The sequence below is a fragment of the Taurulus bubalis genome, assembly GCF_910589615.1.
Source record: "Taurulus bubalis genome assembly, chromosome: 13".
Taxonomy (NCBI): domain Eukaryota; kingdom Metazoa; phylum Chordata; class Actinopteri; order Perciformes; family Cottidae; genus Taurulus; species Taurulus bubalis.
Window position 1 is genome coordinate 10,558,977 of NC_136601.1, and position 15,084 is coordinate 10,574,060.

The 15,084-nt window shown below is 40.1% G+C and overlaps 1 protein-coding gene across 1 annotated transcript; it reads right to left on the minus strand.

Annotated features, from left to right (window-relative positions):
- Positions 1-1,068: 1,068 nt before the first annotated feature.
- Positions 1,069-4,049, minus strand: LOC306745782 (uncharacterized protein; the record flags this gene model as incomplete). Its single annotated transcript, XM_079228621.1, has 10 exons — positions 1,069-1,337; positions 1,483-1,522; positions 2,001-2,145; positions 2,330-2,387; positions 2,482-2,592; positions 2,680-2,730; positions 2,845-2,960; positions 3,212-3,390; positions 3,482-3,595; positions 4,002-4,049. 10 exons carry the CDS (start codon positions 4,047-4,049, stop codon positions 1,069-1,071), a joined length of 1,131 nt encoding a protein of 376 aa, XP_079084747.1.
- Between the last annotated feature and the right edge of the window lie 11,035 nt (positions 4,050-15,084).

Genomic DNA, 15,084 nt, shown 5'->3' on the forward strand with positions numbered 1-15,084 from the left:
ACAAATTATAAATGATATAATGACAGTTTTAAATATACACTTTGACACTGTGATGCAGGCGTCAACAGTGTCAAATATAAATCGTGCACCATACTGTATGTAGACATGCATATTTCTTCGGATTACTGAACATGAACCAAACGTCTTGCAAACAGCGCGGTTAACCATTATTTGCGACTAGTGGTGGATGATCTTTCTAATAGACAATCTAAGGCGTTGAGCGCAGATGAATGGCCTCTTTTGCTATATAGTGGCCCCTAGCGTTTATGTGGCTGTTACATGCTATTTATTTGAACGTTTATCTACAAGAGATAATGATCACACTGGGCAATTAAGTTTCAGACTCCATTCATAAAGCAGGCATGATACTACATGTGTTAGTAAAAAAAAATGTTTTACAATATAATACAACATAGTTTCCCCATTAGACTTCTGAGATTCAGAGAGTTTTCAGAGTATAAGGAAATAGGTTTCAGACAATTAAGAGAGTAAAATTTGACTGAAAACGAGTTCATACTTTGCTTTTGAGAAAAATTGTGATGATAAAATGTTTAACCTTACCAGAATGAGTGTGCTGAAGAATCTGAAGAGCTAGAGATCAAGGACAAATGCAGTTGGCAAATGATTCTCCCAATGAGAGAATAACATATTTTCTCAGGGCTCTATGTTCTTTCTCTTGCTACGAACACTGAATCCTCTGTCCTGGTCTGTCTCACATGCTATAGCTAGAGGGCCTCTCATCTATTTTACATGGTCAACAGGAAGTAACACCGCGTCTAGGTTTCAGTTGCAATGGCCTAGATATTGTGTTATGTAGCCTGACTCTGAAGATTCTGAATAATGACCTATTCTCACCATTCAACTTCGTAACATATATTAGAAATAAGGATTTTATTCATATGGAAGTAAGTATCTATGCAAATTAAGAACATCAATAGCATATTATGTGAAGAAAATGTCAGTTATTCAGGTATTCCGTTCTTTCACAGTATTTTCATACAAAATGAATTCAGACTTATTGCAAACATCAGCTGAAGTCATAGCAACAGATGCTTGAGGTCGAAGGGGTCACTTGTTCACCACAGCTCTGTGTATCCTAGCAACAACTTGAGGATTAGGCAAGAGCGCAGCAGCCTGGGCCAGTTGGGGCAGCAGTGTGTAGGTGGAGGTGCGCAGGTACTGAAAGAGGTCCTGGAAGCCTTGGAGATGAGCATTGACCTGAGGTGGGACGCCTAGAGACCGTCCCAGGCTCCTCAACGTGTTCCTGCTGTCAGCAGAGTCCAGCAGCAGAGACAAGTCCTGGACCGAGTCGTAGTCCAGCATCTCGATGCTCTGACCTGGAGTCAGGACAGAATCACCAACACGGACTTCAGAGATGAGACAACTGAACTCACCTGCTAGGAGGCCACAGGGCAAAACATATGTTGTTGTTATCATTATTATTATGTATTACTTACTTTAACGAAAGAAAAAGAAACATACCTTGAGCTACTTCCCATATTGTCTGAAGTTTTTGCTCCATCTGATATTGACATAGAAACGAGGTCATTGTCATTTTTATAGAAGCAAAATGCATTCAATATAATAGTATTAGTACAGAAACTGTTCAAATAATAAAAACAATGTAACAATGACAATTTAATACAATAAATTATATACATAATGTAATTCATTGTCATTGTTACATTTTTCATTTAATTAGATTTAATTTAGTCAAAATGCAAAGTATTTTCTAGTGAAAGCTTCTGAAATTTGAAGATACGCTATGTTTGTATGCAAAAACCACAGAAGACACAGGAGCAGCTTCTTTCCACTGTCACTCTGTCACTCTCATTTGTTATTATTCATGCCAGCTCAATATTCAGTCAACAGTAAGCTTGTCACTATATTGTGTTTAATGTACATGTCTTACTCTTGAGAACATTATAACAACCCTCTCATAGTATTGTGGCTTAGATGTTTCTTGGCACCTCGGCTCTTATAAAGTTAAACCACTTTACCTCCTCCATGGAACAGCAGCGTCTTTGCTTTTCCTGCCATGTGATGTTCTCCTCTTTCTGACTGGAGGGCTTAATGTTGGTGGTGACATTAATCACAATAGAAGTAGGATGCATCTCATTGTCATGGTTCAGTGAGTTCAGGTCTCTGCAGGGATAAAATTAATATAAATAAGTACATCTATAGAGACTGAAAGAGATCAATTGAAAGAGTGATCCAACATGATGTATTGTCAAAGCACCTGAACGGATAGTAAACTGGAATAAGTGTCTGTGAAGGGGCCTCTGATTGTTCGGCTGCTCTCTCCGTAGGGCCAGACAAAGGTGCGTACTGAAGGTCATCTACAGACAATAGTCCTTCAGGCCCAGGACGGTACTCAGGAACCTGCTCTGAATATTGCAACACGTGTGTATGAACAAAATGTAGTCAAGCAAATACAGGAAGAGAGGGACATAGCGGAGATGGCAAACATCAATAACTCACTGAATTTCTCAGCAGTCAGGAGGACAGCCCAAAGCAGCAGGGCAATGAGGAACATTGAGGACGCTGTTGCCGAACCAATCAGGACCATTGAAAACGTTTCTTCTTTTACTTCTTGATTAAACAGAAAAATCCCACAAGTCAAAACAAAAAGAGTACAAAACGAAAGAGTTGTTTGTGAAAATACAAAGGGTTACTCACTCTTCTCTTTGGGTTCTTTGAAAGTTCCCCTGGGAGCAGTGATCCCGCTGTCTGTCAGAGAACAACAGTTATAACTTTCTCTGGAAGGTCTCTCAGCAGTCAATACAACTATTTATACAAGCAAATTAACATTATCATTCAAAATAGTGTGTCTCTAGTTTTTACCTCCTTTAGAGCCGTGCGCTGTCCAAAGCAAGCACTCTTTATGGACTGTGTCACGATTGTAGCAAGGCACACAGGGCAGCTCCACTTCTCCAGTCATGCTCCTGAGTTCGTAATGCCTGCACACACAACCACATTCACAGACAATGTTCTTTCCACTGGCCGTCACTCTGATGAACAATTAATCAGACACCTCCATCTGCACTACTTGCACTACTCTGACTACTCTGCTGTCTTTCTTTTTTTTGTCTCTGTTGGCTTTAATGTCTTTTTATATTTATCTTGTGTATAATAAAGCTGATTCTGGTTCTGATTCTGAAAAACAAACGCTAGCACTGCTGTTTAGGCTGGTACTGCAGGTGTAACTCACCCTGGGAGGCACTGGCCACACTGGGCATCTCCGGTGGGTGAGCACGCTGTCCTCTTCAGGCGGCTCAGCAGATTACACTGGGTGCATCGCATGCAGGGAGCAACCCCCGTATCTGCACTGAACCTCCCATCTCCACACAGAATGCAGACACCTTCGCCACCATCTCCGAAACCACAGTCCTGAGAATGATGTACAGTATAGACTTGGAGTCAAGTGGCACGGCTGGGAAAAGAAGGGAAGAGAAAGGCTGTTGTGATGTGTGTGTGTTACCTCTGAGAGCTGCTCTCCTGGCCCACATACAGGGCATGAAGCACAGGTGCCATTAGTGTGTAAGAACTCCGTCTGATCACAGCTTGGCTCGGATTGCACCAGCACACACCAAACCTGAGGAAACACACATTTTAGCAGTGTAGAAATATTCAGAGCTTTTACTAAAGTAGAAGTGGTAAACTACACACAAAACATGATTTTTAATTACTGTGTTTCCTTTTGGTTCAGTTTGGAACGAATCACAAGCATTAATGTCCTCTTTCAGGAAAGTTTAATTTTAAGTTTAATTATATATATATATATATATATATATATATATATATATATATATATATATATATATATATATATATATATACATATATACATATATATATATATATATAATTATACATATTAATAATAATAATTAATATATGCAATTAGAGTACAAGTATCCGTATTGTGCTGAATATAATGATGATTTGGGAATGATACAGGACTAGAGAGAGTCAAAGTTTGAAAAATCTGTGAAACCTACCATGAGCAGAGACGCAGAGAGAAAAGCCTCCATTGGAAAACTGTTCATGGTCCTTCTCTAAGGAGGCTGCTACCCATCTGTAGTAAAAACTACGTATTCTCTGAGGCTACCAGAGAAAAGCAATGAAAACCTACTGCTCCATACAGTTCAATAAGCAGTGCATCTCTCATCGATTATTCACTAATTTGCAGCTTCCATCTGTGGCAGCTGCTTCACATTCAGCAGAGGTACGGTGGTGGGAAACATCTTTGGGAATGCCCCTCATTCTACATCACTAATGACGCAGGAGAGGTTCCCAACCAGACTATCAACCAATGAATGCAAGACTTTCAGGTCCCCCACCTGGGCGCCACGTCACACCTGGTCTTCTCGTGTTTCCTCTGGGGAACCCGCTTGTTTTGGCCTCTCAGACAGAGGAGGAGGGAAGGGAATTAGAATGCATGAATGAGACCCTTGTTCGCAAACGTGTCCAATAAAGAGCCTTTGTGTGTGTGTGTGTGTGTGTGTGTGTGTGTGTGTGTGTGTGTGTGTGTGTGTGTGTGTGTGTGTGTGTGTGTGTGTGTGTGTGTGCACGCTCAAATAAAAATCACTGATGAGGAGGTGGCTGAAGGTGAGACCGTAAAGAATCATAAAAGAGTTCCCCAACAGACAAAATCCTCCAGATGCAATATACTGTTTGACCACATTGTGGTAGCAAGGAGCCATCAAAGTGACAACAAAACAGTTCTTCACCCTCCCTGACAGGATATCATAGGGGATATTGACATACATCGGTTGTTTGAATTGTGAGGACTTAAAGGAAAGCTGAACTATGGACTTCCTTTACTTACATGTCTGTACAGCTGAGAACAAGGCAGTCATGACGGCCATCACATGTCACACAGAAAAGCCAATTAGATTTTTGTGAGCAGTTATCAATTGAAGATAATTGTAAAGCACAAGATTACAGGGAGAATATTACTTTGAATGTTTGCTGACCTGACATATAGAAACACACACACACACACACACACACACACACACACACACACACACACACACACACACACACGACTGTTGTCTCAGTCAACAGATGATGTTTTCTATTTGCTCTATAATAATAAGTTCTCTGAAGCTTATACAGCAGACCCAAATGTAGAGGTTGTTATGTAATGAGACGAGCCATTTTGATAATGTTAGAGGTAAGGTATATCTGTGGCATCAACATCTACACAAACAAGGGTGTGTGTCAAGCATTATTTCTTCAAACTTTAAGCCTTGTTAAGATCATTTTTACGATTAAAACCCTGACTGAGCCACTGGACCCTCTGACACCAAAACATATGTGCATTCACACAGCACAAACATGACTTGAATGTGTCAATGGGAGGATTTTTAAATTCCCATTTGCAAAGGTTTCATGAAGTCGTAATTGTAACGTTATCGTGCTTGTTAGTTATGTTTATTGGTGGCGATTAATGAGTAACTCAGGGAACTACAGGGAACGGGTGTGGAGGTCTTCTTATAGACAAATGAAGTGACGCCTGCCAGCAGACTCATGGCTCAGCCAGCTTCTCGTAAACTGACATTGGTTGTTTGATTTCTCACAAACCAGTTCAAACTTCAGATTTGAAGGAGATGACCACGGTAAGTCTAAGTTATGTATTCAGCCACATGGCGATACGTTGATATTTGTTGCCTCACTTCAAGGTGAGTGCAAACTAAAACAACCATTTGTATCTTGTTGTCACCTTTTAGCAGATCACTATTTGATTGGCATCGAAAGTTTTTTGTTTGCTGTCATGAACTCCGTCAGAAGCCTGTCTTGTCTCACTCTAATCTGCCTGTGTATGCAGCTTCTGGGCTCAAGTAAGATTCACACTACTTAAATGATTTTAAAGCACTTGACAATGTTTAAAGTAGTACAAAATATCACTAAGACTAATAGCTGTTAATACAAAAAGTGTGTATGGTACTACCATTGTTCTTCAATTGTCTTATTGTGTTCTTTATTTTTATTGGGGAACGATTGAGAATAATGGGTGCTTTGATGGCGTACAATATGTTTGTTAGGCTCTTTTTTTTGGGGGGGGGGGATCTCATACATCTTCATGGTTCTCTTTATCTACCTGTGTCTTTTCCCTCTACGTGTTATTGCAGCTTCCTCTGCCAGCACCAGCCTGTGGGGTAAGAAGCTGCTGTTCAGGGGTCATCGGTGTATATGGCAGCTACAACCAGGAGCTGTGGTCCTAGCTCTCCAGGAGCTGAGTGCATGCATACTTTTAAACCACTCCCATACGTTGGTGTGGACAGGTTTTGACTACAAAGCACCTGGGAGAATACACATAGAGCTGGGACTTGAGGGCACAGGTACACACTTGTTCGTATGGCTGTTTGGAGAAAAGTATAGCTTGGAAAGAGATTTGAAATTGAATGACTGGTACACCGTGTGTATCACTTGGTCCGGCCGAGCTCGAAGGCTGCGGATCTACATCAATGGAACCAGTAAGTATGAGACCCCTGTGAAGTCCATCCAACCCCAGCAACTGACCCCAAACGGCACTCTCACTCTGGGGGTGCCTCATTATACAAACACCAACGGGGAGGTGCTGCTGCAGACCGGGAAGGATCTGCTCGGTGAGATTGGTCTGTTCAGGATGTGGGCCAGAGAATGGAGCGCTGAGGAGCTGAGGGGGCAGAGCTGTGCGGACGGAGACGTGTTGAGGTGGGACCTGCGTCAGTGGAAACACAACTGTCCTTACGAGCCTGACAACCTGAACCTACATTGTGGTAAATATAGTATGACCTCTGACCTTTTCCTTTGCACATCATGGTCATGCAGTTTGAGCTGTCTAGATTTTAAAAAGTGAATTACTCTAAGCGTTTCCTCACCTATTCATATTGCAAGGTAATCTACTGCAGGTGAGAGTTGAAAGAGTTGGCAAATAATACACTTTGCTGTTCAGTAACTCCAGTTTAAGGTCAACCACCAGTAACTGGTGCACTAACCAGTTGACAGGTCCAAAACTTTCCTTTTAAAATATTTTATTTTAAAGCAGACATTTTATTTTTATTTTCTAGCATGGTCACGCTACAAAATCAACATGCGGACATTCATGGTTCACTCCACCCAGCCTGGAAACTGTTCAGTGTCACTGGAGAAACTCACGAGAAACTGGGTATGAAGAACATTTGACTAATGGCTTTGAACAAACAAGTTAGATTTGAATGAGTTAATCTCTTCTCTCATCTCTTGTCAGTTGGAGAGCATATTCCCTCACAACATTTCAGTCCATGACATCCTTCTGTCATCCTCAAGGTAATGCAACTTTCATTAGCAAAACACTCCTCTCAGCTCGTAGTGGTTGAGGAAGTATTCAGATCCTTTACTTCAGAAAAAGTGCCAATACTGCAATATGAGGATTCAGTACAGTCGTTATAAATGTAAATATTAAATACTTTTCACCACTGTCAGCTGGTTTATCATCAAGACAGAGTCTCTCTCTCTCTCTCTCTCTCTCTCTCTCTCTCTCTCTCTCTCTCTCTGTCTCTCTCTCTCTCTCTCTCTCTCTCTCTCTCTCTCTCTCTCTGTGTGTGTGTGTATTAGTAAGTGTAAACATTAATTACGATCAAAGCTGCAATCCAGGACAACATTCTTGTCTGTAATTTCTGTTATCTGTGTTCCCGTACAGCCGTACCTGCCATGTGGTTAATAATTCTGCTGCTCTACCTGCACAACTATCTCAGGTACACCAGTATTAAGTCATCAGTTTGATTTTCCACAGAAGGAAATAGCAATATCCTCAAAGACCGGCTGATCAGAGAACAGGCTTTGTTCTTTATTGAGACAATGACATTTTCCAAGGAAATGAATGACGTATGTGAGCATTGAGCTGCGTTCAGAGGCAAGGTGGCTGTCATTTTATTAAGGACAATCAGTTGTGTGTAATTAGGTAAAATCAGAAGATCTTTTAATAAAGAGGTGACAACTTTGTTTTCAGGGATCAAGAGCATTGTCAAACTCCACCTGTGACGAGTGGTGAGATGAAGTCAAGACGTGAAAATCTGTATAATAATTACAGTATATGGGGAATACAACATTCTCCAAACTGCAGATTTAACCCATGTCAATGTGATAAATCCCAAGTTTCAGCTGTGAAGTCTACGTGAAAGTGGATCCTGCTGCTGATGTAGAAGTGGTTCAGGCAAACATTGCCTCGTTGCTGAGTTCGACCTTCTCATACGGCTTCCTCACCCTGACAGCCGACCCTCAGAGCATCAGTGTACTCCCTGTGGGTACGTACAGTGCACTATAGTCCTCTTATATGTACTGCATCAGTCAAACCTTAGACAAACACAGATTATATCACCATTGTCTTTAAAAAGGATGTATGTTCATGTCAAATAAAGTGCATTGTTTCTGCCAGAAGCATATTTACGACTTAATTGTAGGATATTTGTTCAGTTTTTCTTTTCTTTTTAAAGACGCAAAGCAGACTTTGAGTCTGCGTGAATTAAAAATTCCATGAAAGTGATTAAATTAATCATGCACTTTCACTGTGATTATTAAGTGGCAAAATTAAAAGGATGCTGCATACATAGGAAAAAGTTATTGCACACCTGCAGAGCTACATTAAAGCCAGAGACATCATTTCTAAAAACACAACGAGTCATAGCAAGACGTTTACATTTTCATAACTTGATTTACGTCAGACCTAATTTGAGTTCTTCTTTGAAGGTTCCCTCTTTCAGCTTTTATAACCAATGCTTTATTTGGTTTCTTTCAGAGTTACTCCCTGTAGTGGCAGAACCACAGCCAACTGTCAGCTCTGCATCTACACCAGGTGAGCATACAAGAATAAAACAATGTCACAAGTATTACTGGTGCTCTGCAGCCACAATCATGTTGTGATTGTAGTAATTTTGTTATTTGTTTTATAAAGGTGCAAAACAATGTCTTTGTGCTGTAATCATTTCTCGTCATGTCCTTTAATTCACAGAAACAGGTCCAACTCAAAGTCTGTCAGCTCGACCCGCTAACACGTCAACGACAGGAAATCCTCTAGATCTCAACGAGACTTCCGGTCAGTTCATGAAACAAACCTGAATCTCTGTCCAGAGAAATTCCTTTAAAATAGGACAGTCTGGATTTGCTTTGATGGATCTCGGATGATTTTCCTCGCTGCCTCGAGTAAATCCAGTTTCACTCATTTGAATTCTCAGTCCAACAAATTGATTAGATCTGATTCTTTGATGGATCTGTAAAATAACACCATCAGCTCTCTCAATAGTCCACCGAAGCAGAATTACAGACTTTGTTGCATACAACAACATACTTGCAGTTACTCACAACCTGTACAGTACAGGACAAAATACAAATGCTGCTTAGAAAGAAACTACGTGTTTGTTCTTATGTATAATGTTAGACAAAAATGCATTCACTGTAGACATGCACTGCTGTGATATCTGCTGTCCTTTTTCTCCTGCAGTCGGACCAGACACATTCTTCAGAGTTAATTTGACTTTAAGTATGTATGGCAGCCAGACAAAACCAGAGGAAATTATTGAGAAATGGGTAAGAGACTCACATAACTAAACTTGAAAGCTGTGGAAAAGAAAAGTTGTGTCCATTGAGTTATTCTCTTTTGGCAACAGGTGAAGGAGCAGCTGGAGGTGAATGGCACCATTGTGCTGAATCTCATCGTCAAGAAGAACGTTGGCAGGTGGGACCCGTTAAATGTATTTTAATTGCCTTTGTGTTAATGCTTAATAGTACTTAACATGTGTGATATAAAAGTGACAGTTGACCTATTATTCATCTGTAATATTCATAGGAACATGGGGCAGCACAATGGACTGATGGTGAGTGTGCGAAAAAGGCGATAAGGAAATTATATAAATGGCATAATTGTATAGTTTAATCCTCTGAATAATATCGCAGACCACTGCAGCTACTGATAATTACATTGCAAGATCTCTCTGGGTTCCTTTCTTTAGATTTTCCACGGCCGACAAAAACAGTAGGTTGCAAAAGAAAGAGAAGAATAATGGTGCAGAAAGCTGCCTGTTTTGTGTGCCACTAATTGTATGTTTCATCTGCAGATATTACTGCACCTTCCATGTTCAAGAAAACAACAAAAATACTGTGCTAGACATTTCCACTTTTATTAATGCTACCTTGACATCAGGATATATCAACGACTCCATTATTATTCAAACTATGGATGTGGCGATCAAACATATAGGTAAGCTTGCCTGAAGGTCCTAGGCTTGAAAAATCTGTGAAATATTTCAAATAACTTCTCAAAACTTCTCTTTTTAAAAAAGCCTTTTATTCATTTTAGCACAGTCTTATTTGTTTATTTACCAACTTTCATATGCCTAAAGTCCTGAAATGTTTTAATCTGGGTTCAGCTGTATAAAACACTTTGTTCTGAAAAGTGCTTTATAAAATATCGTGTATTATTATTAGACAAGCTGGAAGTAAATATGTGTTCATCTATGGAATAAGATTATGTATATTTTCTTTTTCAGTGCCAGCAAACTGTTTAGAAGAAACTACTTCAACAATCTATGGAGTATACATTTGGCCTGAAGCATTTCCGCAAGACAACCAAGACATAGGATGCAAAAAGCCCAGACAAGAGAAAGCCTTCAGGCTTTGGTAAGACATAAACTTCCATTTATGGATTTCATATTTCACCAGAGACAGTGAAATGATCAAAGATAAGATCTCGATCTAAACACATGACATGAATCAGCCAACACACAAATCTTAAACAATCATCATGCTGTACAAAATGATTTAGTGTATTATTGACTGACATTATAAATATTGTTGACACCATAATAAAGCATAGACAATAGAGACAACGTGTAATAATGTTCAGGGGTTTATTCGCACCAGCCGGAGTTTTCTGAGCCAACATTGATCTTGCAGGATTTTTTTTTGGTCTAGTTCTCCATGTACTTGTATGATCCTGTTTATCTTTGTCGCAACAGACTGTTTCCATAGATACAGCTCAGCGAGACAAGAACATTCCCTCAATTACGATGTCCTGCTCCCACCAGTCCTCCCACTCTGCACACACGCTCTGACCGCTACACATGTATTACTGATGGATCCCTGCCAGCCTGCAGCTCAGGCAACAAAGAAAATCAATTTCCTATCAGGGAATTATTAGTGTAATGAAGGCTTCAATCTTCTCACATTATCTCTGACATATTTGATATAAATATTACTCAAGGGAAAATATGGGTAATCAGTTTTATGGTCTCTGTGAGAAACCGTTGATGCTTTTAAGACTAAAACACAATCATCAGCTTGTAATTTGTTTTTTTATCACCCTTTGACTGACAGTCAAGTTTAATTAAACCAATCAGAACGAGACCAGAAATAATATCTAATCTCTTCTGCCTCTGTTGTTTCTGTCTCCTCTGATTCTCTTCAGTAACTTAGACATTGAAACTGACACCACCAGCTGGGCTAAACCCAATATGAAAAATTGCAAGGCGCTTCTGACCATATCGGACCTTGACAATGTCACTGTCTCCACTGGTAAGAGGATCAGTCACACACACACACACACACACACATACACACACACACACACACACGCGCACACACACACACAAGACACCCCAGCTGGTTAACGTCTCTTGCCTATGAATTTTTTTTAAAGATACTTTGAAATAAAACATTTATCTTTCTTGTTTATTCTTCAACTACAACAGAATAATTTGCCAAAAACACAATAAAAAACATTCATAACATTATTGATTTCTAGGTAACACGGCTGAGGTTGTGGACATGATTCAGGACCTTGTAGATGTCCAGCTAGGCAACTATGCAGAGCTCTCGTCCTACGAGCTGAATACAGTCGTGGAGAAGCTCTGTGAAGTGGTTGACATCAGCAACGTCAAACCTGAGATTGGTGCCAATATCGTCAATATTGTTGACGATATCCTGCTTTCCAAAACTTGCATCACTCCAGTGGCTAGCATGTAAGTGGAGAGGGAAGTGTGTATCTTGGTCAGTAAATGTAAAACTGAACATAACTTTTGAACACTTTTGAGATTTTACAGAAATGTTTATTCCTTTCTAAATCCTTACATTCTTGTTAATGAATTTGTTTATTTATTTTTTGTCTTTTGGAAAGTATCTTAAATCTGACAGACAAAATGGGGGACAACATGGATTTCCAGGACGGATCTATTAGTATAACAGCCCCCTCGATGGCCATGTCCATGATCAACGTAGATCAAAATGAATTCAGTGGCCTTACCTTTGGTGTGTCCGTTGCTTCTTTGAACCTGAAACCAGAGGTAAGACGCTGGAAATGGTTCCACCTGACTGTTTTAGGACACTTTGTGTGACCCTAATGTTCTGGAAACAGCGTTAATAAAAAGGCTTTGTGGCCTCAAACGATTGTGGCAGATTAACCTTGAACAAGAAAGCAAATGGCAAGAGTGACACACCTTGTTTTTCCACAGATTTTCGTCAACCAGAGCTTTGTGAGTGAACCGCTACCTGACAGAGATGCAACCGTCTCTTTGCCCTCCGAACTCCACAACTTCTTCCCTCCGGGAGAAAGAAACAGCACTCGTGTCCAGTTTCAGTTCTATGCAACAGATGAACTTTTTCAGGTATTACATCTTCTCTTGTTGCTATTTGCAATCTTGTTGTTCTTTCTTCTTCTTCTTCTTCTTCTTCTTCTTCTTCTTCTTCTTCTTCTTCTTCTTCTTCTTCTTCTTCTTCTTCTTCTTCTTCTTCTTCTTCTTCTTCTTCTTCTTCTTCTTCTATTTTCAGATTATACAATATTTCCTGCAGACAGTTGTGACATTTTGGGAACAATTAAACTATAAAAACAATCAATATAGTGTATTTGTACACACACACACACACACACACACACACACACACACACACACACACACACACACACACACACACACACACACACGCACGCACACATGGCCAATAAAGATGATTATGATTATGAAAACAATCAATATAGTTTAAATAGGAAAAATCCACTCTGTCTCACTGTAGCACATTTTATTGACCACTGACCTTATCCTTGTCCTGCCTCTTGATGTGACAACCCTTGTATTAAAAGGACCCACGCACAACCAATGCCACACAGAGCAGCTGGACATTGCATTCCTTTGTAGTGTCTGCCAGCATCAATAACAGCCATATCAGCAACCTGAAGGATCGAGTGGTGGTGACCTTCAGCCATCCAACACCCAAACAAGTGAGAATATCTTCAGTTCATCAGTAAGAAGAAGAGTTTGTATTTACCTTTAAAACCATCGTCACTTCCATGTTGTCTTTGTTTTACAGCCAGAAGACAAGGTTCAGTGTATGTTTTGGGATTTCCAGGAAAACGGTGAGATTGTAATTATTTACCGTACTTTATATGTTTACAGATGGATTTAGATGATTTACAGTAATTCAGCAACATGGAATTTTGAGGAACCAGTGACATCAATAAAGACCCGTTAACGCAGGAAGTTGTGTGTCTGATGATAAGCTATCGTTATCAAGTATGTGTGTGCGTGTGTGTCTGTGTTTGTTTGTTTGTGTGTGTGTGTGTCAGGTGGGCGGGGTGGTTGGAACAGCAGAGGTTGTGAAACCCAAAGTGTTTCTGCTTATCGGACCAGCTGTCTCTGTGATCACCTCACACACTTCGCTGTGCTCCTGGTGAGTCACTCGTATGCTTTTTATAAATCAAATCAGGGAACAAACTACTCCCTCAAGCACCAACGCATTGTGTGCAATCTGACCAGGAGCTTGCTGACTGCTTACACATCTCTCTGCTCCTGATGCACGGAAGCTGATGTTCACACCACAATTTGTGAATTATAATTATATCATTATTTCCTTCAAATAATTATCATATCAGAAATTATTCATTTCTGTTTCCCGTTGTGACTGTTTTGGTGCTACCACTAGGGGGCTTTAAAAATACACAAACAATATGTAAACATACAGTTTGTGTATTATGTTTCAGGATGTATCCAGGACACCCATCAGTAAAACTGACAGCCAGATTCTGACAGTGATCTCATATCTTGGTTGTGGCATATCCTCCATCTTTCTGGGCATCACTCTTCTCACCTACCTTTCTTTTGAGTGAGTCACTCTGAGTGACAACTACACACTAATCACATTGTATCAAGGTTTTTCTCTTTGCTGCAATAACCAGCGAGAGGAGGCACGAAGGAAGAAATTCCACAAGATGCATTAGCTGTAATGTTGCTTCATAGCAGATTGTGAACAATTCTAATTTTGCCTATTTGCACATGCCTATAGCATCAGGGTGAACTCTGAATTGTTCCACGTGTCTGTCACTCTTGTACACTTTAGGAAGCTGCGTCGAGACTATCCATCGAAGATACTCATCAACCTGTCGGCTGCCCTGCTGGGTTTGAGCATGCTCTTCCTTCTAGACTCCTGGCTCTCATCCTTCTCCAACTACAGTCTGTGCATTGCCACTGCTGCAACACTGCACTACCTCCTGCTGGCTTCTTTCACCTGGATGGGCCTGGAGGCCGTGCATATGTACCTCGCACTGGTCAAGGTGTTCAACATCTACGTTCCCTCCTACATCCTCAAGTTCTGTGCTGTAGGATGGGGTAAGGACTCAAAGTGGTCCTCACTGTAGTTGGATAAGTCCAGTTGGCTTTGATTGGCTGATAGGGGCCAGAAGTGGATTTTGATTTGTTTAGGTCAAGGAGCTGAGGGTTTAGTTGGTAACACTCTATTTTACAAATTCGTCATTTTTTATGTAATTTGTGTCCTGGAAAGAAATATGTAATTCATTTGACGCAACATATCCTTGAATGAATTATCTCCATTTACACCCAGTTAAATGTGTAGTCATTGATCATTATTACCATCATTATTACACCCTTTAGTCACCTTATATATTGAAATATAATTTTGCCTTGACTACAAGACTCAATTCATTAAGTGTAAATCTCCGGATGAATAACTATAGAACAAAGTCTTTGTTTTTATCTAGGTTGAACATATATAATACATATAATGTAAACTATTTAGAATAGTTTTAATTTGAGAATGAATTCAACAGCTCAA